The 27,715-nt window shown below is 33.2% G+C and overlaps 2 protein-coding genes across 5 annotated transcripts; both read right to left on the bottom strand.

Annotated features, from left to right (window-relative positions):
• Positions 1-279: 279 nt before the first annotated feature.
• Positions 280-21,805, bottom strand: LOC128987376 (peptidoglycan recognition protein-like). 4 transcript variants are annotated; one of them, XM_054408193.1, is made up of 4 exons: positions 21,489-21,662; positions 20,565-20,781; positions 19,824-19,948; positions 280-593 (listed from the first exon to the last, which is right to left on the bottom strand). In XM_054408193.1, exons 2-4 carry the CDS (start codon positions 20,768-20,770, stop codon positions 430-432), a joined length of 495 nt encoding a protein of 164 aa, XP_054264168.1. In that variant the 5' UTR covers positions 20,771-20,781; positions 21,489-21,662; the 3' UTR covers positions 280-429. The 4 variants fall into 4 exon arrangements, with proteins under 4 accessions (XP_054264168.1, XP_054264167.1, XP_054264169.1 ...); XM_054408192.1 differs by lacking the exon at positions 21,489-21,662 and adding an exon at positions 21,693-21,805 and having other exon boundaries at positions 281-593; XM_054408194.1 differs by lacking the exons at positions 280-593; positions 21,489-21,662 and adding exons at positions 16,776-17,165; positions 21,693-21,805.
• A 2,077-nt stretch (positions 21,806-23,882) lies between these two features.
• Positions 23,883-25,708, bottom strand: LOC128987996 (uncharacterized). Its single transcript, XM_054409159.1, has 2 exons — positions 25,396-25,708; positions 23,883-24,283 (listed from the first exon to the last, which is right to left on the bottom strand). The coding sequence occupies exons 1-2, from the start codon at positions 25,647-25,649 to the stop codon at positions 24,100-24,102; spliced, it is 438 nt and encodes a 145-aa protein (XP_054265134.1). The 5' UTR covers positions 25,650-25,708; the 3' UTR covers positions 23,883-24,099.
• Positions 25,709-27,715: the final 2,007 nt, after the last annotated feature.

Raw genomic sequence — 27,715 nt, 5'->3', positions numbered from 1 at the left:
TGTTTAGTAGTTCTACGACTATTTTAGAGAATTTTAGTGGTTTTAAAAACTATATTTAGCAATCTGTTAAAGTTTTATGTGACGTACGTGTTAATTTGCTTACTACTAACACACTTTTTCAGGCAAGATTAGTTTTTATTTGAGGAAATAATAATGGCAGAAGTGCCGAATTGCGCATATGAAAACTGATATTATAACCTTTTCATTTAAGGATGTTTTATTTTAACACTATTATCTCACGTACCATTACAAAGAATAAAACTATTATATTGGAACAACAAAATACAAAATTTATTCGACGCTCCAGCATTTTAAACCTTAAATACAAACACAAATCAAAACAGGTTATCGAATTAACACCTAAACATGGAGTCTTCTTGCTAAATCCAACGTAAATTGTTTTAGTGAAGCAAATTCCTAATTAGTTCTCTACATAATATTAACTTTATGTTTTTCCTGTGCCTTTGCCTTGTCTTCCTCCTTTCTCTGCACAATTTGCCTTTCTAGAAAGTTTGGTTTGACAAAGTCCAAATCGACAGCAAAGTTCATGATTCTTTCTGTGGTAACGATCATGTCATGTCCAGGGATATTATCTGGAATTAATAGCATATCATTAGTATGTGGTTAAATAAATACCAACTAAGCCTAGTCCACACATGGAGACTAATCTCAATGAGAGCTTAGGGCTAACGGAAGAAAACATGTATCTGCTCTGGGACGTAAAAACCCCTTCATCATAGACAAATAGGATTATTATTTAATTCTAATTGTCCATTTCTTCATCGTCCATACGACAGGGCATACGTGGAATGGTTTTAGTTGAGAGTTTAGGAAAGATAGGGGACAAGGAAAGTTAGGGACACGGAAAGTTAGGGACAAATAGGGGTTCAACCGGGGGGGAGGGAGAGATTAGCTAAACTAGGCTCTAAAACGACTCTTTTAGAACGAATCGTTCTCCTGTTTCAGTTCACAGAGAACTACAGTAACGGGATTGACTTCAAAATCATAATTTGAATATTTCCAAACAGTAAACCTAAAAATGTTAGAAGTCAGTCAAGTACTGATTGATCCAGGCCTAATCGCCTAGGTTTGCTAGCTTCTTTTTTACACATTTTGGGTAAGTTAAATATATATTACAGAAAATATAAACACATTCTATGCAATAATATTACTGAATATAATGTAGTGACACATTGCTAAGATATGCTGACGTAATTAGATTAAAATTCAAAAAAATTTGTGATTGTGTAGGCTTACGACAAACGTTATATGAAATTGCGTGGATCATGGTGTATTTGGTTACTTTTATGTCTGATGGACATTTTATCTCTGATTTTCTGATCCGCTGTCATTTTTGTCGGAAACGCATGCGGCCTACTCTGGGAAAATTACAGGACTGCATGGTCAAGATTGAATATTTTGACATATATTTTCAACGAAAATTTAGTGAATTTTTTAAGGGGTTCAAATTGGTTTACAAGGCTTTGTAAAAATAAAGCGAAATACGTTAGGCCCTATATGATATTACCCGATGGTTAAAGATTTTCTGGCCAAGAGATCCTTGGCTGGATCCGCCACGGGATTAAACTCTTTTTTTCTTATATTCACTAAATTGGTGATTATGGCCCAATGTATTTTGAAATATAATTACGTACGTTCGTTACAATGGTTTACAATGCATTTTATATTTAATTTGTATTTTTATTAAAGTTATGAGTAATTTTTTTCGTTTGTAACACTTTTAAAATAAAACTTGATATATAAACCTAGAAATTTTTGTATACCTCGTCTGCAAAACGTCACTTGTTTACAATTTTTGCTAAATTACCATTTGTTACTTTTCTTTGTTTGTTTGTCTGGAATAATTTTTCACACTATTCAATATTTATTTTTATCGGTTTTAATTGCTCATAATTAACAGATAATTAAAGGAATCTATTAGGAAATATGTTTCAATTATGTCATGTAAAAATGTAACTTAAAGATTGTGAAAATTGAAGTGATTCACCCAGTAACTGAGTTCCTAACCTGCGTTTTATCACGCTTGGTTAGAATGTTATGGTTCTACTAGTGGCTTGTCGGGACATAAGTCCCTAAAAAGCTCAATAATATAAAACAAATCATCTAATATTTAAACAAAATAAGAAATATATTATCTATGTGTCAGAATATACATCCCTATAAGCCATATCTTTTGTATAAAAAATAGTTTGTTGTTTGTCTTTGTTAGCCTTTGTTAAAGTTATTTTCAATAAATCGTTCGAATCCCTACATAGGCTTAACCCTGCTAAAGGCAGCAAACATATAATTTTTTGTGAATGAATACTGGTTTATTAGGGTAGCTTTGGTCTTGTGGGTGATAATAAAAAGACTTCCCTGATTTTAATTTTGGAAATTGTCTTCGCCAAATATGAAAAGGAAAAATATTGATGAAACACTACAATAAATATCAAATCTATATATATAAAAACCAATGTATGTTTGTTTGTATGTTTGTTTGTATGTTTGTTTGTTTGTTTGTTTGTCCTTTATGGACTCCAAAACCGCTCGACAGATTGTAATGAAACTTTCAGGTATTATTAAGCATTATTCAAGGATGGTTTGTGTGAAGTTTGGTGCAGATCCGTCAAAAGTGCTCCGCCCCAGTGGCTCTGGAGTTTCCTATGTTAACCCTATGAGTACTCATATTTAAATGGAATTAAAGAATCTTAACAACTGGTTCAACTAAACAATTTGATTCTGTAATGTTCAATAGCATTAAAAAGTTAATAGGTTTACCAACAGGGTGCAGCACTATCATTTATTTAAATTTATGACAACAGCTAATTTGCAACCAAAAGGTGAGTGAGCGTAGCGAACGAACTTCAACCTGGACGCGAGTTAGCCTAGCGAACGAGCTAACCTGAAGGCAAGTGAGCGCAGCGAACGAACTTCAACCAGGACGTGATTGAGCCATGCGAACGAGCTCATCTTGAAAATGAACGAGCATTTGACATAAAACTACATTAGGACAGGACGACGTCTGTCGGGCCAGCTAGTTTAAAATAAAGAAAGTGTAGAATAAATCTAAAACATATGTTTTGAAATGAAAACAAAGCAGAAGTTTTCCATTTAATCTTCAATCGGTAATTATTTAGACCCGAGTGACCTGACACCCCAATAACTGGCCTGTTTGAAAGGAAAATCTAAGAAATTGCAAATGAAGTCGATTCGGAGATACGTACGAGGGGATTAACGGGACATCGCTTTATTCTGTTCACTCATATTTCCTTTACCTTTCCAAGTACTGAATGTTTATGGGTTTGCTTAGATTGAACAATAGGTGGAATACTTTGTACCAGATGCCTACGACTACATTTTACAACAGGTATTTCTTTAATCTTTCTCAGTAATAGCTTCTATTAATAGTCACGGGATGTTCCTGAATTATATTGTATTATTGTTCTAATACAAACGAGATAAATTCGCCCATGTTCACGGTCATATAACATCCTCATGCTTGACAAGTTGAAGCTATTATTTTGGAAATATTCAAGTGTTTTTTTTTATTTAAAAAATGTATGCTTGAATACCGTAATCATTATAATTCGAGTTTACTCCGTGATTAATAAAATAACCCTACAAAAACACTTCAATATACTAAATCTGTTGTCCCAAAAGTAACCATTTAATCAAGGTGAAAAATTTAAGGGGAGATACAACTAGATATAAATACAACAAGTCGTAGTTACAACTAGACCTAGGTACAATAACAATAGAGAACTAGTCGATTTAAAGAGTCGTTCTCAGAGCTTAGTCAGCCTCCGTATGCCTCCCCCTCGGCTCAAAACCCGATTTGTCCCCAAGTTTCCGTGTCCCTAAGTTTCCTTGTCCCCATCTTTCCGGACACCTTAGTTGATATAACAGGCTACTGGCTTAAATCTCAGAAACTAAAAATAATTCGCTGTTTGATGGTTAGAAACTATAACCAGTTCTGCCCTTGATAATTTAATTACGATGTATTGTTTTGAATTAACAGCTGGTCTTGGTTCAAGAACACTACTAATTAATGGGAGTCAATAACTACTCTAGGAATCTTGCTCATCAAACACACTGTGACCGTTAATATTTTGAATTCAAATGAGCCAAGTTAAGACTTTTTCTTCTAAAAATATTCAGATAGTATTGCTTGTGGTCAACCAAATTGTAAAGACCACGCTGTTGAATTCTGTCTTTGGTAAGAGAGAAAAATGCTTACGCTGTCAACCTCCTTTAAACCTTTCATTAAACCCATCAAATCGAGTTTCGGATTTAACAATATGAGAAGTCTAGTTATCAAATTCAGTCACTCGAAAGTTTGGTATAGTAATACCAGAAACAAAAGAACCCTGGGCCGTTTCGAGCCGCGCAGGTTTGAATGGTGCGCCACACCTACCAGCGCGAACCACATGATCTTTTGATCCGTCACAAAACACTAGTCAACCCGGCACAGGTGAGCAATGCGGCACAGACACTTGTGACTTGATCACAAGTGCGCGCAGTCCACGTGCGGGACTGCACTGCCCTGCCCTGCGCTGCGCCATAATATGCGCGTGTCCTAGCAAATACATGGTTTACAAAACACTGCCCTGCGCTGCACTACGCTACGCTGCTCCGACTGCGTCTCAATATGCGCCGGGCTTTTCGTTTCTGCGCAGATGTTTTGTTCGTGATATGTCTATAATTTCCCTTTTATAAATTGTTCAAAAAAGAAACAATTAATTACGTCGATTATCACTACCCATTCTAATTGCAATCAATAATTTATTTTTTATGCCATACAATTAATTTTTCTTTGTACTGTATAGATTATGTATTTTTTGTGCTGATTATAACGTTATAACATCACATTTTCAGCTGGTTTTTGTTTGTTTATTTATATTTTGCAAACAAATTTCAATTACTTTTAGTTTTTCATCCAAACTGGAATTTCTCTCTTCCATTTTGTTTTTCAAATATATTTTTCAAACTATACAATTAGCAAACAACCGTCATAATATTTATTATTACAACATAATGTCATCCTCCTGTACGAAAAAAACTCCTGTAGTGTAGGGAAAACTGGTTACTGTATTGCAGTAATTTGTGGTTGCGAACCACCGTTGTCACACTATAAAAAATTTCATCTTCCATTCATTGACTTAAGCGCGTGTCACTTATTTAGCTGTAGTTAGTAATTTAATTTGTAAATTCTATAGATGGTTGACAAATTAACAATCTCTAATATATCTTTAAATAAAATATCTCTCAAATATCTTGTCTTTTCTTGACAAATCTCTAAAATATCTATTCAACGTATTTTTATGCATAACCATCACCTAATTGGTACTTTTACTAATTTAATTATGAGGATTGTGGTTGGTGGTCTGGACTCATGCCTTGGGGCTTTGGGTTCAAATCCAGTAGATCAATGACGTTTATCTACGTAATACGTATACGTGGGGTGACCCATTGGTTCGGAACCCACAATCAAGTTCTACATTTTGAGTAATACAACAGGTTTCTAAGGAAAGGAGATCTCTTTGCCATTAGAGATCTCGCTACAAGAAATTCCATAATATTTTTAATTTCGTTAATACATTTCTTAGTGTTTTGTCTCGCGAATCCTATATATTAATAGACAAGCATGTTTGTAAAAAAAATATCAAAGCTCGTGTACATCGCAGGGAAAATCTACGCATACTACTAGACAGATAATTTCCTGTAGATGTGAAGAATCTTTTTATAAATAAAAAAAGGTTTAAAAATAAGCACAAAAATTAATTTAAAATTACAAAGAAACTAACATGAGCCTTATGGGTTGCCATGCTGGTAACAAAATAAAAACTAAATACAAACATAAAATAAAAAAATTGAAGAAATTCCAATCACATGTTTTATTTACAGCGTGGGGTGAAAATAGAGCTGTCTGTACATTTAATATTTTTGGCCGAGTTTTCGACCGATGGACAACCTCTAGTTTATGTTACTAGCCACTAGGAGTTTTAAATGTATTTATTGGACACGCCTTCTTCAACTAAATTCACTTCCTTTGAAGAAGAGAATGAGAAAGGAAACTTTAGAGTAGTCCCACTTTTGATTAACAAGAAGGTAAAATAAAAGGAAAAAACTTTATGGATTAAACACACGTACTAGGCGGGTCCTTATGCCTTATAGGTTAGCTTTAGCAATATAAAGGGATGTTTCATGTCAGGCAACGATGGAGTGTGCTAATTTCTACTAAGAGTGAGTACAGGGTATAATCAGTGTAAATTTACCTTAAAATATTCATTTTAGGCTAGGCCTATTCTACAAATGTTTAAAGTTAATAAGTTAACAAAGATATGGATTACAATATGTGTTTTATTTAAACAAATGAACAATTAACATGCAATGAGAAAAGGCTTGACGTTACAATGAAAGGATTGACAATGGTGTATGGGGTTGAAATTAAATTGAAATAAAAATAAATTTGAATAATAACTTAAAGGTTCAAATAATTTAGATGTGACATCTCTCAGGGTAGGGTGTCGTGCTGGCTTGAATGCTGATAATTAATAAATTTAATAGCGTCCAAATAGGCCTAATTAAAGTGTTAAATTTACACAATCTCAACAATGGAAAATCTAATTTTGGTGTTGTCCAAAAGGTAAGTCCAATTAGTACAAAATTTAAAAGAGTTTAAAGAAAAGGTTATACTTAATTTTGAAGATAATGATTGAGTTGAGTCCTCTTGAGGTTTAGGCTAAAAAAAACTGTGATATAACTTGAAACTGGTCTTCTTGATGAATGAATTTGATTTAGGTAAAATTTTGAGTCCTTCTTCTAACAATTTCAACTTCTCAATGGCTTCCTTCTCTCTCAATTTCAATGTTCACATCACTGATTGTTGAACACATGGGATCACTTTCACTGCTTCTTAAATTTTGATTCCTTAAGGACTAATTTTGAAATGATATTATAAGAAATTTGGATGTATTGCAATTCTCTTACATATTTAATAAATAATTAGGTTGTGGGTGTTGTAAAAAAAAATAGGCTATGGAATGAATATTATTAATGATTAATTGAACATATTAATGAAATTATATAAATTAGGAAAATGAATATTAGGACAGTCTTTCTGAGGAGTGATTATTAGGTGTATGAATAGAAGTTAACATAAAAAAAACTTAATACTAAATAATGAATGAAATGAAATGAAATATTACAATTTATCTCCTCAGAAATTTGTATGATATGGAATGAAGTACAAATTTCGAACGAATGTGAAATGGAATTCATGAATCATTTAGTATGAATTATATTTAAAGCTAGTTATGGGTCACATTAAATGATTGATATTTTTGGATGATGATGATGATGATTAGAAACTTCTTAATCTAAATTTACATAAACACAGGAACAAACATAAATGGGGAAATTAGTGAGGGTTAAGATAGTTCATGACCTGACACAGGGGAATAGCAATAGAAGCAATGTTAAGGATATGTTCTCACAATTTTCACTTGGGAAATGGGGAAAGGGTACACGCACTCGCGATTAAGGTTCATGACGATCTCCTCTAATATAATTTGTGACACTCGATGATCATGGATTGAATAGAGGATTTTATTTACACAATATTTTGAGAGTTTATGCCGCTGAGATCTTCTTCACCATTTGACATCTCCTCTTCTATAATTGGTTCTATGTATCGTTTTAAAGCAGATATGTGATATGGTCCGAGTAAAATATCTTCATTCTCTCTTGTTACATGATACGTGGATTTTCCTAATATTTGCTTGATAAAGAACGGTCCTTCATAAACTTCGAAAAGTTTTGCTGTTTCTCCATAGATGGCTCTGGAGAGGGGATGTGTTTTTATTAATACTTTGTCATTTATATTTAATGTTTGAGGTTTTCGATTTTGATTTAATTTTGCTGATCTCTTGAGTCTTTTGGTATCCAACCTGCGATTAGCAATCAGAAGTTTTTGTTCTATAGGGGTTTCGGTGTTGAATGGATTTTCAGATAAATATTTCTCCCAAAATCGGCGATCTCTAACACCAAATTGTAATTCATTGGGTGTGAATCCGGTTGATTCATGGTAAAGCTCATTGAGACCTGCATTAATGTCAGGGATATATTTTGCCCACTTCTTGTGTTGATTGGAGCAATATGTGCGCAAACATCGCTTTATTTCACGAATCGGTCTTTCGGCAAGATTATAACATGGATGGTACACTGGATTAAAGATTAATTCAATATTATTTTGTTCCATCTTATGAATATATTCTCCGCTCTTAAATTGGGTTCCATTATCTGACTGGATTCTTTTTGGATATCCATAACTTGGGAAGTGCAATGTAAATAACTTGTTTAATATTGTCTTAGTATTAGCTTTTTGCATGGGATATAATTTTACAAATTTTGTGAATATATCGATGACTATAAGAATATATTTAACGTTTGACACACTGGTAGGAAGAGGTCCGATGATATCAACGGCAAGTTGTTCATTCTTTCCTGTACATAGCACTCCTTTCGCTGTAGCCATCAACGGTTGGTTACTGATCTTACATTTCTGACAAGTATCGCATGTAGATAGGTATTTCCTTATAGTTCGATTTATGTTACGAAATATGAAAGTTTCTTGTAATAACTGAAAACATTTTTTGGCTCCGCAGTGTAGGTAAAACAGATGACATTCCCATACTAGATCTTTAATAATGCAATTAGGAACAACAATCAACCATTTGTCCCTTAACTTTTGATAAAGAGTATTTTTATAGATGCGGAAATTATTGGATAATTTTTGTGCGAAATCTGAATTTGGTTGTTCTTCAAGTATTTCAATTATAGGTTGTAGTTTAATATCTTCTCTCTGTAGTAGTGGTAGATTTCGTAATGCACTCTTCAGTTGTTGATCGGGGATGTTTTCAATGCAGTGAATTGTTAATTCCTTTGGATTGTTATATGAAATAGTGGATTGGTCGATTGAAAGGCGACTTAGTGTGTCAGCAGTAATGTTATCTATACCTTTGCAATGAACAATTTTGAAGTTATATTCTTGTATAGTGAGTATCCATCTGGCTAATCGGTTATTTAATAGGCGGCAAGATTTTAAGAAAGTAAGTGCGTGGTTGTCTGTGATAATAGTTAATTTTGTTCCAAGGATGATATATCGAGACTTCTGTAGACAATAAATTATGGCAAGGAGTTCCTTTTCAGTCGTAGTGTACCTCTGTTCGAATGGTTGAAGTGTTCTTGATATAAACATGATGGCAGCTTTCTCTCCATTTTCTCGTAACTGATATAAATGTCCACCTATTGCATAGTCGGAAGCATCAGTCTGTAAGAAGAACTCTTTAGATGGGTCAGGATGTGTTAAGGTATTAGTTTTTAGAAATAGTTCTTTAATCTTCATAAAGGTGACGTCATCTTCTTTGGTCCAAACAAATTTGTTTTTCTTTGAAGTTAGTCGCATCAAGGGTTGTGTGGTTGCGGTAAATTTATCTATGAACTTGTTGTAATAATTTATACTACCAAGGAAAGCTTTAAGTTGAGTTCTGTTTTTAGGGGTAGGGAAATTCAATATGGGTTCCACTTTGCTCTGATCCATTTGAAGTCCATCATTTGTTAACGTGTACCCTAGAAATGGTACAGAATTTTGGCAAAACTTTGATTTATTGAATCGAACTGTCATGTTGGCTTCTTCTAATTTCTTAAATATATATTCTAGATGTTTTATGTGCGACTCAAAATCTGGTGAAATTATACAGATATCATCTACATAAATTGCAGTAAAATCTTCAGCTTCTGAATCAAATACATTGTCTAGTGCTCGAACCAAGGCGGCTTGTGAGGTAGAGATACCAAATGGTGTTACAGTGTATTGGTAGGTTTTGCCTCTGAATTGAAATGCTGTATATTGTTTGGAATTTTCAGTAAGTGGTATTTGCCAATATGATGCGGTAAGATCAATACTACTTATGAACTTTGCATTTTTACATTTCCCAAGAATTTCATTTACACTTCTGTTGCATTCAAAATCAGGAATAATAATCTCATTTGCTTTTCGGGCATCAAGACATAATCTGATTTCTCCAGTTTTCTTAATGACTGGAATTATCGGGTTAATAAATGTACTTTTACTCCTTTCAATTACTCCTAAGGATTCCATCCTATCAATTTCTTTTTGTACTGCATCTTGATATTGTTGTGGTACGGGATAAGTTGCGCTTTTAAAGTGTTGCGGATTATCTACTCGCAAATCATGAGAATATTTATTGCATATGCCTGGTTGTTCAGAGAAAATGTGTTTGTAATTATTTAATAATTGACTTAGAATTGTTTGTTCTTCCTGAGTAATACATGTGTTTGGTGCTAATGATGTACTAATCTCTTCAAATGTTAATGTGGTGTCCTTTGATGAATTACTTTGTTGATCATTGAAGTTGTGTGTTGTACTGTCATACTCATTATATATTACGTTATTGTGGTACACATCGTACATCATATTATCAAAATTATCATCTATATTATTATTTTGCCTATGGCTATTATTATTAACTACTATTTGACATATTAGTCCTTCATGATGACACAAATTAAACTTCACTGTAACATTATTATTGTTGATTTGCATATTGATTTCATTTGTATTAAAATTCAAATCCATTTTAAGGGCGGATAGTACATCGACTCCAAGGATGACTGGCTTTATTAAGTTTGGCACTATCAAATATTCAGTAAGCACGGTATGTTTATTAATTGTGGTTGGGACATATATTGTTCGGGAAACACGCTTACTCTTCAAATGGTTGTAGGTTTATTCTGTTTTCTTGAAACCATGATTCGGCTATACATGTAACTGACGAACCTGAATCAATTAAGGCATTTGTGTTGATGTTATTTAATTTTATGTTAATTTCTGGGCAGTTAATTTGAATGTAATTTTTGTTGACATTAGCTTCGGATTCATCTTCTAAGAGAAAGTTTTTATCACATAATATATTATTTGTCTGAATATGGTTAAGTATATGATTCCTAGATTGACCGAGGATTTCGTATTTTGGCGCTGTATTCAATGAAGAATCAGTTGACATAATTCTTTTCCTACAGTCACCCGACAAAGTTTGCTTCCCTGTACTGTTTATAGTACAGAAAGCTGCTAATTGCTGCATATTTATACTTTGCCGTACGGTTTATACTTTGCCGCACGGTTTATACTTTGCCGCACATCAGGATTCCAACCAAACAACACAAAACAGCGTGGTTTTATTATGCACGTAATCCGTGTACGCTTGGAAATAGGTTGGCAACACTTAAAGATAATAATACTATGAACAGCTGATTGACTATTATAACTACGATTTAACCTGTCATTTCGTGTTTATAGTTTTGGTATTTCTGAACTTTCTGGACTTTTCTTTTAAACGTTTTTAAAACATTCCTACGGTCTTAATAAACAAGAAAATACCTTTAAAGCATTTTTTTTAGGCGCGGAAACCACTTCAAATTACAAAAACATACGGAACTATATTCTCAAAAGACGGAGCACATTTCTTGCCGAGGAAAAATAGCGGAGTGATACGGACCACGGGTACTACTTTCTCCAGGGCACCATTTGTGTAATTGTGTTGCTAGCTGAACCTAAAAACGTGTTGTATAGTGTTTGAAAGACTAATTATTTATGTTTTATAGTGACTGTAGGAAAAATATAATGTGTAACACGAGTGAAAAAGGCCTTTGCTGCACTCGAGATCATTCCGCACTCGCCTGCGGCTCGTGCGTAAACATTGCTCTCGTGTGCAGCAAAGTGCCACTTTCACCACTAGTTACACAAATAACTATTCTCGGCCGTAATCTACAGCGCCGAGTGGTTTTCCGACCTCTGTGGAGATAGTGAAACACGAGAACTTGAATGGTGGCTGTTTAGTTGTGGATCCATGGGTGGAGTACTCGGGTTATTAGGCGGGTTGGAATTTTGCCTATACATCGCACATAGTTGGTTCTGTTCCTTGGTAGGGTGATTCTGATTATATTTGTAGTTTTGGCCATAGTTCCGGTCTGGGTAGTGGTCACGCTGATATGGTTTGTAATCTCGGTGCACCCGTTGGTACTGTTGGGACTCATTACCATTGTTTCTGTTGTATCGATAATTTTGTTGATTCCTATGATGTTGGTTGTTCTGTGCATAGTTATCGCTGTGTTGGAAGTTCTGGCGGTTCATCTTAGGCACGTAAGCTTGTTGGTTACTAGATCGATCATGGTAACGTTGCTGGTTCTGTATGTTAGGGCTAGACGGTCTGCTGTTCTGGTGACTGTTGTTGTAGCTCTTAACTTTCTTCGGTCCGTCTCGAATGTCATCCTTCTGTAGAAGTCGTTCCATGGCTCTTATTGTGGTGATATTTTGCACATTAACACTGTCCTGGATGATTGGATCGAATCGCTCTGCCAATAATGATACGATCTCCTCTTCACTTAAACTAGGGGAGATGGATTGCAATAAAAGTACTCGTTCTGTTAAATATTCCGTACGGCTCAAGGTTCCATTAGCTCGATATTTTTCAGACTCAATCTTGGCTTTTATTCCTCTTAGGACGGCTTGACTCCAATATTTGCACTCAAATTCCTTAGCAAAATGGTCCCAATCAAGAATGTCTGATCTGATTAGTTGCAACCATCGGGATGCGGGTCCTTCAAATGACGTTTCCAATAGGTCTTTAAGGTATTCGGTTTGATCGCAGTTCATATTCTTTTCGATCCCTCTCTCGTAATATCGCTTAAGTTTGCGCAGATATTCCATTGGGTTACCGCTTCGTCCATTAAATTTCGGCAATTGACGATCATTGTTCTCATTACCGCTACAGATTACTTGAATCGCACCTGTTTGTCCATTTATTGGGTTATCTTGCTTTAAGTTGTTTACTACAGACTCACATTTGATTAAATTTTGGTTAAGAGTTTGAATTTCGAGCTGTTGTGTTTCAATTAATCTAGTTTGTAGGGTGATTTTAGGCAATACTTCATTTTGTAGGGCAGTTAAATTTATTTTTGAGTTACGTTCATTGTCAAGTTGTGTTTTAACTGTGATTTCTTCTATTTTCTGCTCAAAATTAGATTTATGTTCTTCTAACTGTGATATTACGGTAGAGATTATTTGTTCTTGGAATTTGTTCTGCTCTATTTCTGAATTAGATTGTTGTTTTGATATGCTATTAACAACAAATTGCTTCAACTGATTTTGAGAGTCTTCGATTTTTAACATTAGCCGATCGTTTAATTTAGCTGTTTCTTCAGTTAAAATACTTTGTGTTAATTTTATGGCATTTATTTCTGACTTTATTTCAATTTGACTTTCTCTAGTTTCACGTTTTGTGATTCAAATGCGTTTCTACAAGCTTGGATTTCTTGGTAGGTTTCGTTTATTTTATTGTTAAATGTTTGAATTAGTTTAGCTTCAGTTTGATTAATTTGCAGTTTTGTTATTTCTTGGATTTCCGATTTAGTTTCACGGATTTCTGACTTTAATTCTGACTTTAGTTCAGCACTGGTTTGTTCAAACTTATTACTCAAGTTGGTCATAAGGTTAACTAACATGTTCATATCGATTGTGGGTGTCTGTACTGGAGGATTTGTGACGTTTAATTCATCAGTTGAAGTGTCGGAATGAGTAAGGAGCTCGTGATTCACATTATGAACGGACTGAGACTGTGTTTGAATTATATCAGCTGTTCGACGGCTGTCTGCAATATCGTATATCACATTTGTCGAGGTTCGGGAAACGTCGTTTATAAGTCCGGCTGCATTCGGCACGACGGCACATTTGTGTTTTTGGTCGGTGGCGTTTCGGCTAGAAGAGGCAGTTCGTTTCGGCTAGAAGAGGCAGTTCGGGTGGCGGAACAAAGCCGGTTAAAGTCGAATGATCAACGCTGTCTGATTGGTCAATGGATCCGGTGAACGGTTGGTGGTCGTTGCAACTTGAGGCTTCTTCTCGGGTTTGTTGTTGTTCTGCTCGTTGCTCAAAATGGCTGCCGTGTGTTCTGTCATTTATGTCATCGTCGGCGTCGTCACTTGAACTCGACATTCTATTCAGAGACGGGTAGTTTCGTTTAGGCCGTAAATTATATTTATTTTCCGACATTTTAATGTAAAATGTGTTAGGTCATGCGTGGTTATTAAATATGCGATGTTGTTGTGTTGATTATTTTGGGAAACAGGGGCAATTACGGGACAAATTAACAATGCAAACTCTTAAATCTAACAAACTTATAGGCTAGTTATGGTGAGAATTGCAATAAAGTTAATGAGCTATTCAAGCCAACACATTGGTGCGCCAATTTGTAAACTTACCTTAAAATATTCATTTTAGGCTAGGCCTATTCTACAAATGTTTAAAGTTAATAAGTTAACAAAGATATGGATTACAATATGTGTTTTATTTAAACAAATGAACAATTAACATGCAATGAGAAAAGGCTTGACGTTACAATGAAAAGATTGACAATGGTGTATGGGGTTGAAATTAAATTGAAATAAAAATAAATTTGAATAATAACTTAAAGGTTCAAATAATTTAGATGTGACATCTCTCAGGGTAGGGTGTCGTGCTGGCTTGAATGCTGATAATTAATAAATTTAATAGCGTCCAAATAGGCCTAATTAAAGTGTTAAATTTACACAATCTCAACAATGGAAAATCTAATTTTGGTGTTGTCCAAAAGGTAAGTCCAATTAGTACAAAATTTAAAAGAGTTTAAAGAAAAGGTTATACTTAATTTTGAAGATAATGATTGAGTTGAGTCCTCTTGAGGTTTAGGCTAAAAAAAAAACTGTGATATAACTTGAAACTGGTCTTCTTGATGAATGAATTTGATTTAGGTAAAATTTTGAGTCCTTCTTCTAACAATTTCAACTTCTCAATGGCTTCCTTCTCTCTCAATTTCAATGTTCACATCACTGATTGTTGAACACATGGGATCACTTTCACTGCTTCTTAAATTTTGATTCCTTAAGGACTAATTTTGAAATGATATTATAAGAAATTTTGATGTATTGCAATTCTCTTACATATTTAATAAATAATTAGGTTGTGGGTATTGTAAAAAAAAAAATATAGGCTATGGAATGAATATTATTAATGATTAATTGAACATATTAATGAAATTATATAAATTAGGAAAATGAATATTAGGACAGTCTTTCTGAGGAGTGATTATTAGGTGTATGAATAGCAGTTAACATAAAAAAAAACTTAATACCAAATAATGAATGAAATGAAATGAAATATTACATCAGTGCAATCAAACACTAACAGAAATTAAATATTTTTAACATTATGGTGTAGCAGAGTAATATATGTACGTAGAGCTCATAGTAATGTAATGCAATAATACAAATACAGGCCTACCTTAACTTTTTACCAACCTTAAACTGTCTGTATTAATTTGTTTTTAGCGAATTTCCCGTATAGGGAAAAAGCTATTACCGTAGGTCTCATTGTAAGACCTGTACCCGGGACCGATTTACTTTTTCACTCTGAGGTCCCCTTGGACAAAAACACCATCCGTTAAAATTCTTACGGTATGTATATATTTTTATTTATTTATTTATGTGTCCGTTAACTCGAGCAAAAATGGTCCGATTTTGATCAAATTTGGTATAAACGTGTAAGCCTACATTTATTTGAGAGAGTTTATAGGGGGGAAAAGGGGTTTTCCACCCTGAAAAGATAAAATTTTGCAATTTATTTTCAAAACATTTTGTAGAGCTCAAACAAGCAAATAATTTAGTATATTTAAGCATTGTTGTATGCCTATCAGTTACGGAAAAATCCCAAAAAAGTGTAAATTTAAATTGCCATGTTATTCTTATGGAGAATAAATAAACTGTTTTAGCTTGCTTGTCTATGGACATGTTTTAATGAAATTTGGTCATTTTGTTGACTTTATGCTAAGCTATCAATATTCTTTTAATCCCTGTTTTCTTCCTTGTATCAGCACACCTAAGTACTCATTAAAATTTATAATATTTAAATATGAAATAAATCTGACAAATTTAAGGAAACAATTTAGAGGAATTTCAGGAATGTAGATGGTATTTCGTTTAATTTGCAGGTTTGCATGCGGTTGGCGTATTTTACTTTAAAATGGTTTTAAAAATTAACAAATGTGTCTGTAAGTAATACCCTTACCACGGCAAACCTACAGAATAAGCTAATTTTTAATTTTCTTGTCAGATTTGAACTTAAATATTTCCTTTAACTTATCAGATTTTCCCTAAATAATTTTAGTTTTAACGAGTACTTAGGTTTGCAGCCATAGTAAAGGTCATAAAGTCTAATTTTCGTGAAATATAGGTTTTTTTATAAAATAAATAAATGTTCTATATCCATATACAAACAAACTAATACAGTTTAATTGTTCTCCATAAGAATAACGATAACATATTAATTTTCAGTACAACAACGCATCAATATACTAAACGATTGAATTTTTAAGCTCAAAAATTTGTTTGAAAATAAATTGCAAATGTTATGATGTTTAGATGGTAAAATATGGAGAACACCTATTTTTACCTCCATTAATTTCCTATTTCTGATCATGCTGGTTCGTGAACTCGTCGGAATAAACGTAGGCTTACACGTTTCAACCAATTTTCATCTAAATCTTATATAATCAAGGACTTAACAATATTTTAAAACAGGGTAATAAGAAGGTTTGTTGTGAGTTGAAAGCCAGTTGTTTCTTAGAATACGACACAATGGATATGCTAAATACAAGACTCATCAGTAAAACATGGCAAATGCATTTATTATTTATTTAACTTTTAAATATCTCCAATGATACTGTGAGGCTTTAATCCAATTGCTTTTTATTTCAGTAGTATGATGACTACCTCGAGCACAATCAAAATCTATGTTAAGCTTTTACTTGTTAAAACTCAATGTATCACAATCATTGTAATTGGCAGTACTGTAACTGTTATTTATATAAACGAAGTTTTATTTAACAATCTGTCTTTGCACGTGGGCTTCAAAACTAGTTCAAAGTCTTTTCAAGCCATCCCACAATACTTGTCCGGAATCCCATTGTAAGTGTTGGTCAAATACATCATATCCACTCCTAGCTCTGCCAATTTTATCCCCATATACTGTAGCTTCGCCGGCGTTTGTTGAGGTGCTGCAACAATAAAACTCGGTTAGTCCAAACTCGTTTAATTTGTACTACAAAAGTTCTATTTTAAATTAGAATGTTCAATGTACATGGTCGTTGTACTCTCGAGAAACAAGGTCTTCGGAAATACTCCACAAGACGAACTCCGACGCGTGAGTCCACATTATTAGAGACGGTGGTGTTTCTAAAACAAAATATGACCAATTACAAATGTTTACGGTAATTTTACTAGTTTCTGATAAGGTGTTTTAGAGGTTGTTAGTTTTGGAGAAGTTCCACTTAACGTGATTAATTTATTTTGTTATACATCGTACATAATAAATTTTTCTCTAAATATATACCACTTATTTTTTTTACATGTTATACCACATCATATAGTATTGAAATCGGCCAGTATCCTTTTCAAATGTAACTATGGTTCAGAAGAAATATTTATACAATTAAAAGCCTGATAAATACCTTTTTATGTCGAATATGTTAAAACTATTATATTGCTATTTTAAAATGTAACATTTGTTCTGTCACACTTGAGCTATACAAATTTCAATGCGGTTCATTTTTTAAAATATTTTTTCATGGTTAATGCTCTATATGCCAAAAGACGATTTCACTAGGCTATATTTCATTTGTGTAGAGGTATGATTGAGGCTTTGACTATGAGTCTTGTAGGGGACATTAGGTTATCTGTACTTTTAATCTGGATGAAGCAGAGCTAAGTAACCTTGAAAGGATAGGAGGCAGTGTAACGTTTCAATGATTTTGCAAATTATTTTAGTTTCCACCGGACTTAAAAGAATTTAACCAGCCTACTTGAATCTCGCTACTCATTTACCCTCCCTTTGGTAACTCCGTACTCATTAAATATATTAAATCATTGAAATAAAAATTAAATCTGGAAAAGTTTACTTACATTTCGTAAGTTATTCTCATCGAAGAACATCCGAGTGATTCCAAAAGAAGAACACATTAACAGTTTAACTTGTATGAAATTACGATAATGTTTTAATCCACGTATTATGGGAGATTTTAAACATAAAAGTCGTCGTGCAGCATATTTTATATTTATCACCGGTCCAGTTCTTGTGACAGCAAAAATATGTCAAGGGGCAAAAATGTGAGGATTACTGTAGTGTAGAATGTTTGCCAACGTGACAAAATCCAGGAAAATCTTTTAATAACCTTGGGAAAAATTCATCTATATCTATTGTCATTGTATCAGGTGATTGCTGTGGAAATTGAAACATCAGCTGTTCATTACATTTTTACAATATTTACAACATCTGTTTGATTGAATTAGGTAAAGAATCCCCGTTTGTTCACTATACTTGTTATAACGAAAGGTAAATACTTAAATTACCATTTATAAATCATCTTTCCATATAGATTAATCACAGATCTTTATAGTTATGGTTCATCTTAGATTTATGGAAAGTATGCGTCCAATACAGCTTGAGAGAAACCATGTATACATATTTGTTTACTGATAAAAAATTCTAAATAAACCTTTTCTTCTCTACTTTTGAAATTAAAATATGAAAGAATCATTTAACCTAGATTAGTGGCACGTAACACACTCCAAAACGATCTTAAAGTTTGAAAATAGAATGAGAATTCAACTCACCAAAGTCAATACTGATTTCATAAACAGAAGTTACAATGTATTTTGACTCATTGACTTTAAAAACCAAAATAGGTGAACGTGCTTATTATCGCAAACACAATAGTCCATTACTTCTTAAAACCCTGCGTCATTTGAGATGAACATATGGAAAGTTTAATGACTAGTTCCGGGTACTGTTTCATTACTGATGTTCAGTACAATGACATGACTACGTAATATACCATAGGTCATTGACAACACATTGTAAGCGTTTGGAAGTCGGGAAGCATGTTCTTATTTGATAACTTGCTTAGTTTTACTTTAATTTGATATTAAAGATGGAAATTATTACAATACCTGTATTTAAAAAGAATGACGAAGTTAAAAAGAACTTACTTAAAAAAATATCTTTAAACAAAGGCATGAGTGTATCTGTCTTATTCATTCGAATGAAAATGCATATGATACAATTATGATCTTGTTATTGTTTGCTTCGCTGGCAAATTTTACCAGCTATTCGACAACATATAACGATTCCACGTTATTATACTTTCCAAACAGGTTCATTGTTTGTTTTACTTTGCAAGATTTGCCAGTTTGTACCAAAATTATGTCTAATAAAGACTTTAAGCCACTATACGTAATGTTTTAGTAAAATTTAGCCTCACTCGCTTAACTTCAATAATAGGTAATTGTTATCTGAAATTAAATAAAAAAATACATCGAACAACGTTAAACTGATTATGAATGCCACTTTTTATTTTATAGCTTACAATAAAAGACATAAGGTATTTCGAATTATTAATCGAAATAACTATCTTATCCTTAAATTACCTGGGCAAATTTATGTTTGAACTAATTTACACTGGGGTAATTATTTTAATCTTATATTTTAATGTTTTTTTTTATGATCAAGACTTAAATAACTAATTTAAACTTAGGGGTTTTTTAAAGAGTCGTTCAAAACAAAATAAATATCCAAAGTAATGACCATTAAAAAATTCAGTAATCCTTATACAATAAATCTAGAAACAAAACAGTTATATAATAGGAAATGTTCTTACTTGTGAAGTTGCCGATGTATGCGATATCTATGCGATTTCCGTTATACTCGGGGTACATGTGAACATCTGATTGGTTATACCAACCCCGCCCTTCGTAGACTTTGCCGTTGCCTCCGATCAAGAAACTAAAAAATATGTAGGATAATGGTTATTTACTTATTCATAGAGAAAGAATGATTTCATCACTTATTCACGCATCAATCCCATAATACAAAAGAGTGCAATATTGTGCGGAATACCACCACTGATTTTAGCTTCCAAGGCTTTTAGCCCCGGCTTCCAATGGCTTCACCCTTTAATCATTGGGGTTGGGACTCCGGTTACACTGGTTGACTATGATTGCTGGATTTCTCAAAAACGTATACTCTAATATGATAGCGTACATACTGTACAGTGTACACCCTTGTAGATGGTGTCTGGCTTCCCCTGTTTTTAAGTTTTTCCTGCACCTATAGAACACTGCCTTATGGTTTTTGGTAGATGGCGGTCTTTAATGGATGTCTCAACAACAAAAACTTAAATGATAGCCTACATACTGTACTTACTTGTGGATTATGGCTTTCTGGTTTTTCCCTGATCTTAGTTCTTTTATGCAGGTCTGGAACACCTCACAGTTTAGATGTGCCTTGTTTCTAGTAGATGATGTTACTTATGTTACTTACTGTGGATGCCTACTCTGATTTTGTTATTTACTGCCTACTGAGAGTGTTATTTTCTACTCTCTCAGTCAACTTTACTTACTTGTAGATAATGTCTGGTTTTCCTTCCTCCATGTCCTTTTTCTGCATATCCTGCACAGCCTTCGTACACTCCTGGTCAGATTCACAGACAGGGACGTCCAAGCTGTGCTGGTAGATGACGTTTTCTACAGGGTGTGTCACCAAAGGGATGTCAGCGAGCGGAGGCAGCGCGCGCCATTCGTCCCTCGATACCATAGATAGAAACATCTTTCACGAGCCTGAAATAAGTTGATTTTCTCATGATATTGCAAGTGGTATAGGTACCTAATGGTAATGTGGATGCAAATTCAATTTGTTTTCGTGTTAATTATCTTTGCAGGGTATCAATGTATTTAGGCCTACGTATTTTATTAATTTCAAACCTTTTTTCTAAAATTCTCAAGAATATTATCCGTACAAACAATGTTTAGGTTTTTAGACTCAACTAATGTATAGAGAGAGATAGGTAGCCGATCCAACATTGGGACAGTTTGAGTTCTTTTTTAATACTATGTATACTAGAGTGTTGTTAATAACAGAGTGTTGTCGATTTATATGCTTCAGTTCAATTGCATGGAGAATTCAACGACGTTAAGGTGATTTCTCTTAAAAAAATTACATTTTTACACCAGAGAAAATGTTATTGTTGTCAATTTATTTCTTATGATGACATCTTAACGTCTTTGTATGCATAATCAACATAGTGTATTCTTCATCATCAAAATCTGAAAACCACGCTATACCCATGATACGTAATACACTTAAATAGTGTACAAATATTCATTATTAACCGTTTCATATTTTAAAAATTAATACGATAAATAAGGCTCTGTACTTCTATCAACCAAAACCTCCGTCTGAAACCATCTATAATTGTAATAAAATACAAAAACTGCAGTATTGTGCAGTAAAACTGTTGGTTTGATATTTCTACTAAAGGTTTTACCTTGTCCAAATGTTTTTGTTCAATGAAGAACGTATGTTTGGTCATAATTCCTTGGCAAACCATTGATTTTACAAACTGCGCTATGTTCCCTATGATATTTAATATCTAGAACTTAAGGAATTAAGTTTTCATTCTGTGGCCATGACTACTTTGCGAAACACAGTTAATTTTAATACTTGTATCTAAATATGCAGCTTAACTCACCAAAATCAACTAAAAAAAGCAAATCTTATCTACTAAACGTTTTTAAACACATTTTATACAATTATGACAACCACAAAGATGTATCCCTATGTTGTAACATCCTTATGCAACGATATCTTCACTCGCATTGATAGTATTTCGATTATCTTATCACTGACTGAGTTATCTTCATTATTAAGATCACTATTATACAACACTAGATAAAATTCAAATTTTGATTATCATTTTGTGGTTGTACTATGAACTACTCGATTTATAAGTTATACAGTAGTAAAGATACTACGGTATTTAAAACTCATTTTATACAGCAAATGAACAATTTATGTCCTATTTGTTGAAGTTTTTTGGCCGAATCCTATACTAATAGCATTAACATATGATTTAGTCAGTTCCATTTAAGAATGGTTAATAGCTATTTACCTTACAAGTGTAGTAAGAGCGTTTTTACATCACGCAGGTGAATGTTGTGCAACGAGCGGAAGCGAGTTGCATAATTTACCGAAGTGATGTAAACACGCTCTTGCGTAACGTGTAACGTACAAGATTTTACCTGACCCGACAATATTCAGGAGGTTACGAGCAATATGCTTCATTATCAATTTCACTCATCTTCTAACAGTAACGTTCATTTACAAACAAAAGCTAGGTTAGGAAAATTCTTCAAAGCATAACAATAAAATTCAAACACACAGCTGATTTCTAGCGTTGAACGTCGTTGGCTCCATAGAGGTATATTTTTTTAAGTTATCCACTCAATGTTATTTAAATGGGTTTCATTACATCACCGAGTGAGTTTTTTCCAACTTTACATCACTCGAGAAGTAAGGAAGTTGTATACATCACGCTTGGGATAGGGAAGTTTAACATGGCGGGTTAGGTAAATAATGTTTATTTTCTGGCAAAAATCTTTATTTGCGTAACTAGTGGACGAGGTGGCACTTTGCTGCTAACATGAGAAATGTTTATGCAAGAGCCGTAGGCGATTGTAGAAAGTTTCTCGAGTGCAGCATAGGCATTTTGCGCTCGTGTTACACATTATATTTTTCCTACAGTTACTATAAATCATAATTAGTCATTAATTAGTCATTCAAACACTGTAAAACACGTTTTTAGGTTAGGCTAAATCCAAACATTGAACTAAAAGGGGAATGTTGCACCAGCTGATCGTAGTCATAATATCTTAAAGTGTTGCCAACTTATTTTCAAGTGTACACGGATAGTAGTGCAGTATGCGTAGTGTTCGCTGTTTTGTGTTGTTTGTTTGGAATACTGGTGTGCGCCAAAGTAAAAACTGTACGCCAAAGTAAGGCTTTCTGTACTATAATCTGTGTAAGATAGCCCACTTTGTCGGGTGCCTATAAGAAAACGCCATTTGTTTATGTTTATGATCCATATCGGTTCTTTTTTAAGTATTTGTGATAGTAACTGTAGGAAAAATATGCAAAGAGCCTTTGCTGAACTCGAGAGACTTTCCACACTCGCCTGCTGCAAAGTGCCACTTTGCACACTAGTAACACAAATTACTGTAGTGCAAACTCCAACTAAATAGCATATTACATTCAGCGCAGAACTATTGTAGTAGTTTTTATTATGACAATCTAAAGTATTAACTTAAACAAGTTTAACGTCATGCCAATTCAAAAATTGTATCAAGTATAACCGTACTTTTCGACATGAAAAGGAAACGTTTTCATCACCAAGAAAAGAAGTGTGCTATAACACAGAAAATAAAGTGGGAATCCAGCATTATTTGGGGCCATGCCAGTTGAGATCGTTTCATTAATAACAAACCCAATCTCTCTAAACAATATTGGCAACGGAATCAATACATTTTACTCCAGCGTCCGTTCCAGAATTGACTATAAATAGCTAAATCTTATTAAGTGTAGTGTGTTTTTTTTTACAAATTGTAAAATTACATATGGATAAAATAACATTTATCATGAATTTACTAAAAATTAATTATTGTTTCTTGACGTCGTTTCAAAAATTGTTCATTATTTTACTTGGCATAACACATAAGGTAAATAAAGGTAAAATAGTAAGGTTAAAATAACAGAATAAGTTAAGATTGGACCCAACTAAAAAAAGCTTAAAACCTTTTTTCATACAAAGTTTGATGTTAGCTCTTAAATGCTTGGAATGTTTCTCTAAGTCTAAGTAATTAAAAACAACCAAATACTAGTTTATTACTATTGCAATCATTTATTTATTGTATTAATGTACAATTTAAGTACTTCAAGTCTTTTCTTAGGTAAATTTTGAGTTATTAGTCCAATTTAAGAAGTTTCAGCATTTGCTTTCGTCGTCGGAGACTTGGAATTGAATTGATCGCTTGAGTGTTTCCCACAGAATCCCATCGATCCATTTCCGTATTTTAACCTTTTGTTGGTAATTATTGTATCGATTAGCTTGGAAAAGTGTCTTTGTAAGTTGAGTGGAAAATGCCAAAGACTCCCGCAAGAAGAGTCTCGTACCAGTATACTTCGCAATAGCAATTTTGACTGTGGCAAATACTTGCTTTGACCATGGTGAAGAGTAGAAATACAAGTAGTGCCTTGAGTAAATAGTCTCCGAATATCTTCACCTTGCTGAAACAAAAGTAACTCTTTACGATTGTGTTCTGTGGTTGTATTTACAAAAGGTTGCCAGATAAATCCTGAGAAAGGTAAGTAGCTTTTAATGGTTCGAAATTGGAAACAGCTGTCCTTGATCATTGGGCTTTAAATAAACTAGTTGTTACCATTGACTAATGGATACTCAAAGCTGTTGCCAACGGGCTTCACCCCGTTTGACTTCATAAGTTTAATAAAACTATTGATTGGTTAAGTTAAGAAATGAACTAAACAGAGTACAGTAATACAAACAAATAATCACACCTGATTTTAATAAGGTAATAAATTGAAAGAATAACATAGAAATATGTACAGTTGAGGTATTTTTAACAGGTGCCGTATATGGAAAGTTAACTTTATAAACGAATTACGACCTTAAAGGGTTAGGGTTGTGCTAGGTTTCTCGTCGTGACGAACATTTTAAGTATATGGTTTATGGGGGTGTGACTTGTAGTTTTCTCAAAATTTCATGGGTACCTACTTTGGGATTTTTATGGTTTATCCTGGCTAATAAAACAGCTGGTCATAGTCAAAACATCCATGCTTCACTCATATTTGGATTGAATAACGTTTGAATATTCCTCTTGAAGAGTTGATAAAAACTGCAGATAAATTTGCTGGACAAGTTAAGCCAAAGTTATCATTGTCATGTTTTGACTATCAACTGTAGTTTAAACATAGTTTTAAAAACCCTATGGTAGTAAATTGGAATGAGGAATTATTTTTTATATTCAGAATACTCAATGACTTATTGATGCGATGCGAATCTATTCCAATTAATAATATGTCTAAATCTGTAACATTGATTTAAAATTGTGTGATATGGTCTTATTTGATTGTTCTTAGATTGTCAATTTACGAAATCTGTGATTAACTTGTGCAAATAATTACAAAATCACAAAGTACAATAACTTCAAGTAGGAACAGAACGCAAAGGAGCAATCAATTCAGACCCCCTTGACATAAAACTTTAAAACTTGACATTGGAACTTTTTATCTAGTCTTAGTTACAGAAAATGAATACATGTCTTAGTTGGCACAGTTACATCTTTAATACCAACTGACTACCATATTATTGCTTACCTCACCTGGGCAAAGAAGCATTTTTAAGATCGATAAATTCCTCTTTCCTTTTCTCAATTTGCATTACAATGAGTTCATCCACTTTTAACCTCAATTCCCTTATTTTCTTCTCACAAACGTACGCTGTGGGCTCAACTATCGTTACTGACTTTTCGGTTTTTGGCTTTTCTGGATTCGTGTTCAAGATACTCTTCTTTCCAGAACCTTCTGAACGCATGGAATCACCACCACAAATCAGTGAACAATCATCAATACTCATTTTAAAATTTAAATTTTAAATTGGAGATGTTTGAAAAGAACATTATTTTTAACGTTCAAGTAAAAAATAAACATTGCAGATCCATCAGCTGTTTATAATAACACATTATGGAAAGGTGGAATGAAATTAATCAAGTGACTTGATTTGGTCGCGATGACTCTAAATAACTAAGGGTTAAAATGTAGCATTGAATATTGGTTGTTGTATTAATAGTCAAAGATTGTAGTTATTTTGAATAATCAAAGCACCAAGAAAACATAAAAGTTCTTGAAAAACATAGAGGAATGTCTCAATAAGTTTTGCTGAATATTTTGTGTTTCTTTACTTATACTTTAAAAAGCGTTAAGAATATATATGTAATCTAATTGCCGTTGATTAAAATACCAAATGTTTATTGTTATACAAAACTGAACAATTTATGCAACTCCCTAATGCCTATAGTTCTCAGTAATACTCGATTGCCATTGTTATTTCCCGATTGAAAGCTAAGCAGTTCCTGGAGCCCAATAAAAAGTATTCCGTATACCTAACTCTATATGAGTAAGTAAATGTATTAAGTCACTTTGCATCAGAATAGGAGTTTTTTTATTTGACTTTGATTCTTTCGAGTAGACGTTCCATTCTACCATACAGTTTGAAGCTTTTGAAGAGCATTTTATGTCGTCTTAAAGTGTTTTCCTTTTTTCAAAATCATTACTCGTAGTAGGCAGTAGTTTACAAATAAACTGTCTAAATAACAGAACACAACAACATATACAACATTCTGTTCTTCAGCCAATCCACAAAGAGTGTAGAATATAACAATGTAATAGACGAATCAATTCAAAATCCATTTTACACCGGATCCATAAACTAGTGAAACAGATTTGTTTAATATCTTAGGACTTATTTTGCTCTATTCCAGTTGTTACTTTTGTTTACATTAAAGATCACAGGACTATAGTAATTAAGTAATAGTTGTATAACGAAATATTTATCTCTTAAATTTACAAAAAAATTCTTCTTTAACCCTAAGCATTTTTACATATAAAATGTTAAGTGTCCTATCTTGGTGTTTTCTTTTTGAGGGTTGTATCTGGGATTGAAGGATCTTGAAAACTGTTATTTTATTTTATTAATTACAAAAGAATTTTCATGAGTTTATATTTTAACTTTTCCTTTTATAAATTTCCCAGATGAATCCTTACAGAGAATATATAAGTATTTCCTCAACAACCTTGATAAAAGTCAATGTTGTGCAATTGAATGAATTGTGCAAGTAAAGCATAGATAGACATGTGATGTTATATGACAAGAAAGTTGATATCTTTTTAGTTGCAACAGATGCAACTTCTTTTTGTCACTTAAAAACCTGCATTGGTCTGTTGCATGGGCTCAATGTTTTTTGTTTAACAACATAATACCCAAGCACTACTCTTATTTGTTCGTGGCATCGGTATCATCCTTTCGGTGATGAAACTGAAATTACATTGGACACAGAGTTCGCTAGGACACAAGAGTAGGGGTGGTTTGCTAACTTATGTTGATCCTGATTCCAAAACGGTTAGGACCGTTCCCTTTCAAAACGTCAAAATGCCACTGGCGTGGAAGCACACGAAATAAAAAATACCCCCGCCACAGCAAACCTGCAGACTAAGCGGATTTCCATTTACCTGATTTATTTGTCAATTAACCTAGGTACTCGTAAAATCTTATATTATCTAAATAGATTTACTGAGATCATATAAGATTTTACGAGCACCTAGGTTTGCTGTTACGGGAAGGGTATTAAAGTGTGTGTTTTTTTTATTTTTTTTTCAAATATGAATAGCTTAGTATGAAATAAATTAATTTTCAAAGTTTGACCAAAATATATCCATATACAAGGAAACTACTACAGTTAATTACTCTCTACAATAACAACATAGGATCTTTAAATTTACAATGTTTTGAATTTTCTCCGTAACCAATAATCGTACAAAAACGCTTAAATATACTAAACTATTTGTTTTTTAAGCTCTTCAAAATAGTTTGGAGAAAAGTTGGGAAATTTTATGTTTTGGGTCAAAATGGATAAACCGTATTTT

This window comes from Macrosteles quadrilineatus, unplaced genomic scaffold, assembly GCF_028750875.1.
Source record: "Macrosteles quadrilineatus isolate MER2022 unplaced genomic scaffold, UCM_ALF_1.0 Scaffold_2__2_contigs__length_208266976, whole genome shotgun sequence".
In the NCBI taxonomy this organism is placed as follows: domain Eukaryota; kingdom Metazoa; phylum Arthropoda; class Insecta; order Hemiptera; family Cicadellidae; genus Macrosteles; species Macrosteles quadrilineatus.
The sequence above is the reverse complement of the archived record's forward strand: the minus strand, read 5'-3'. Positions and strand labels throughout refer to the sequence as shown.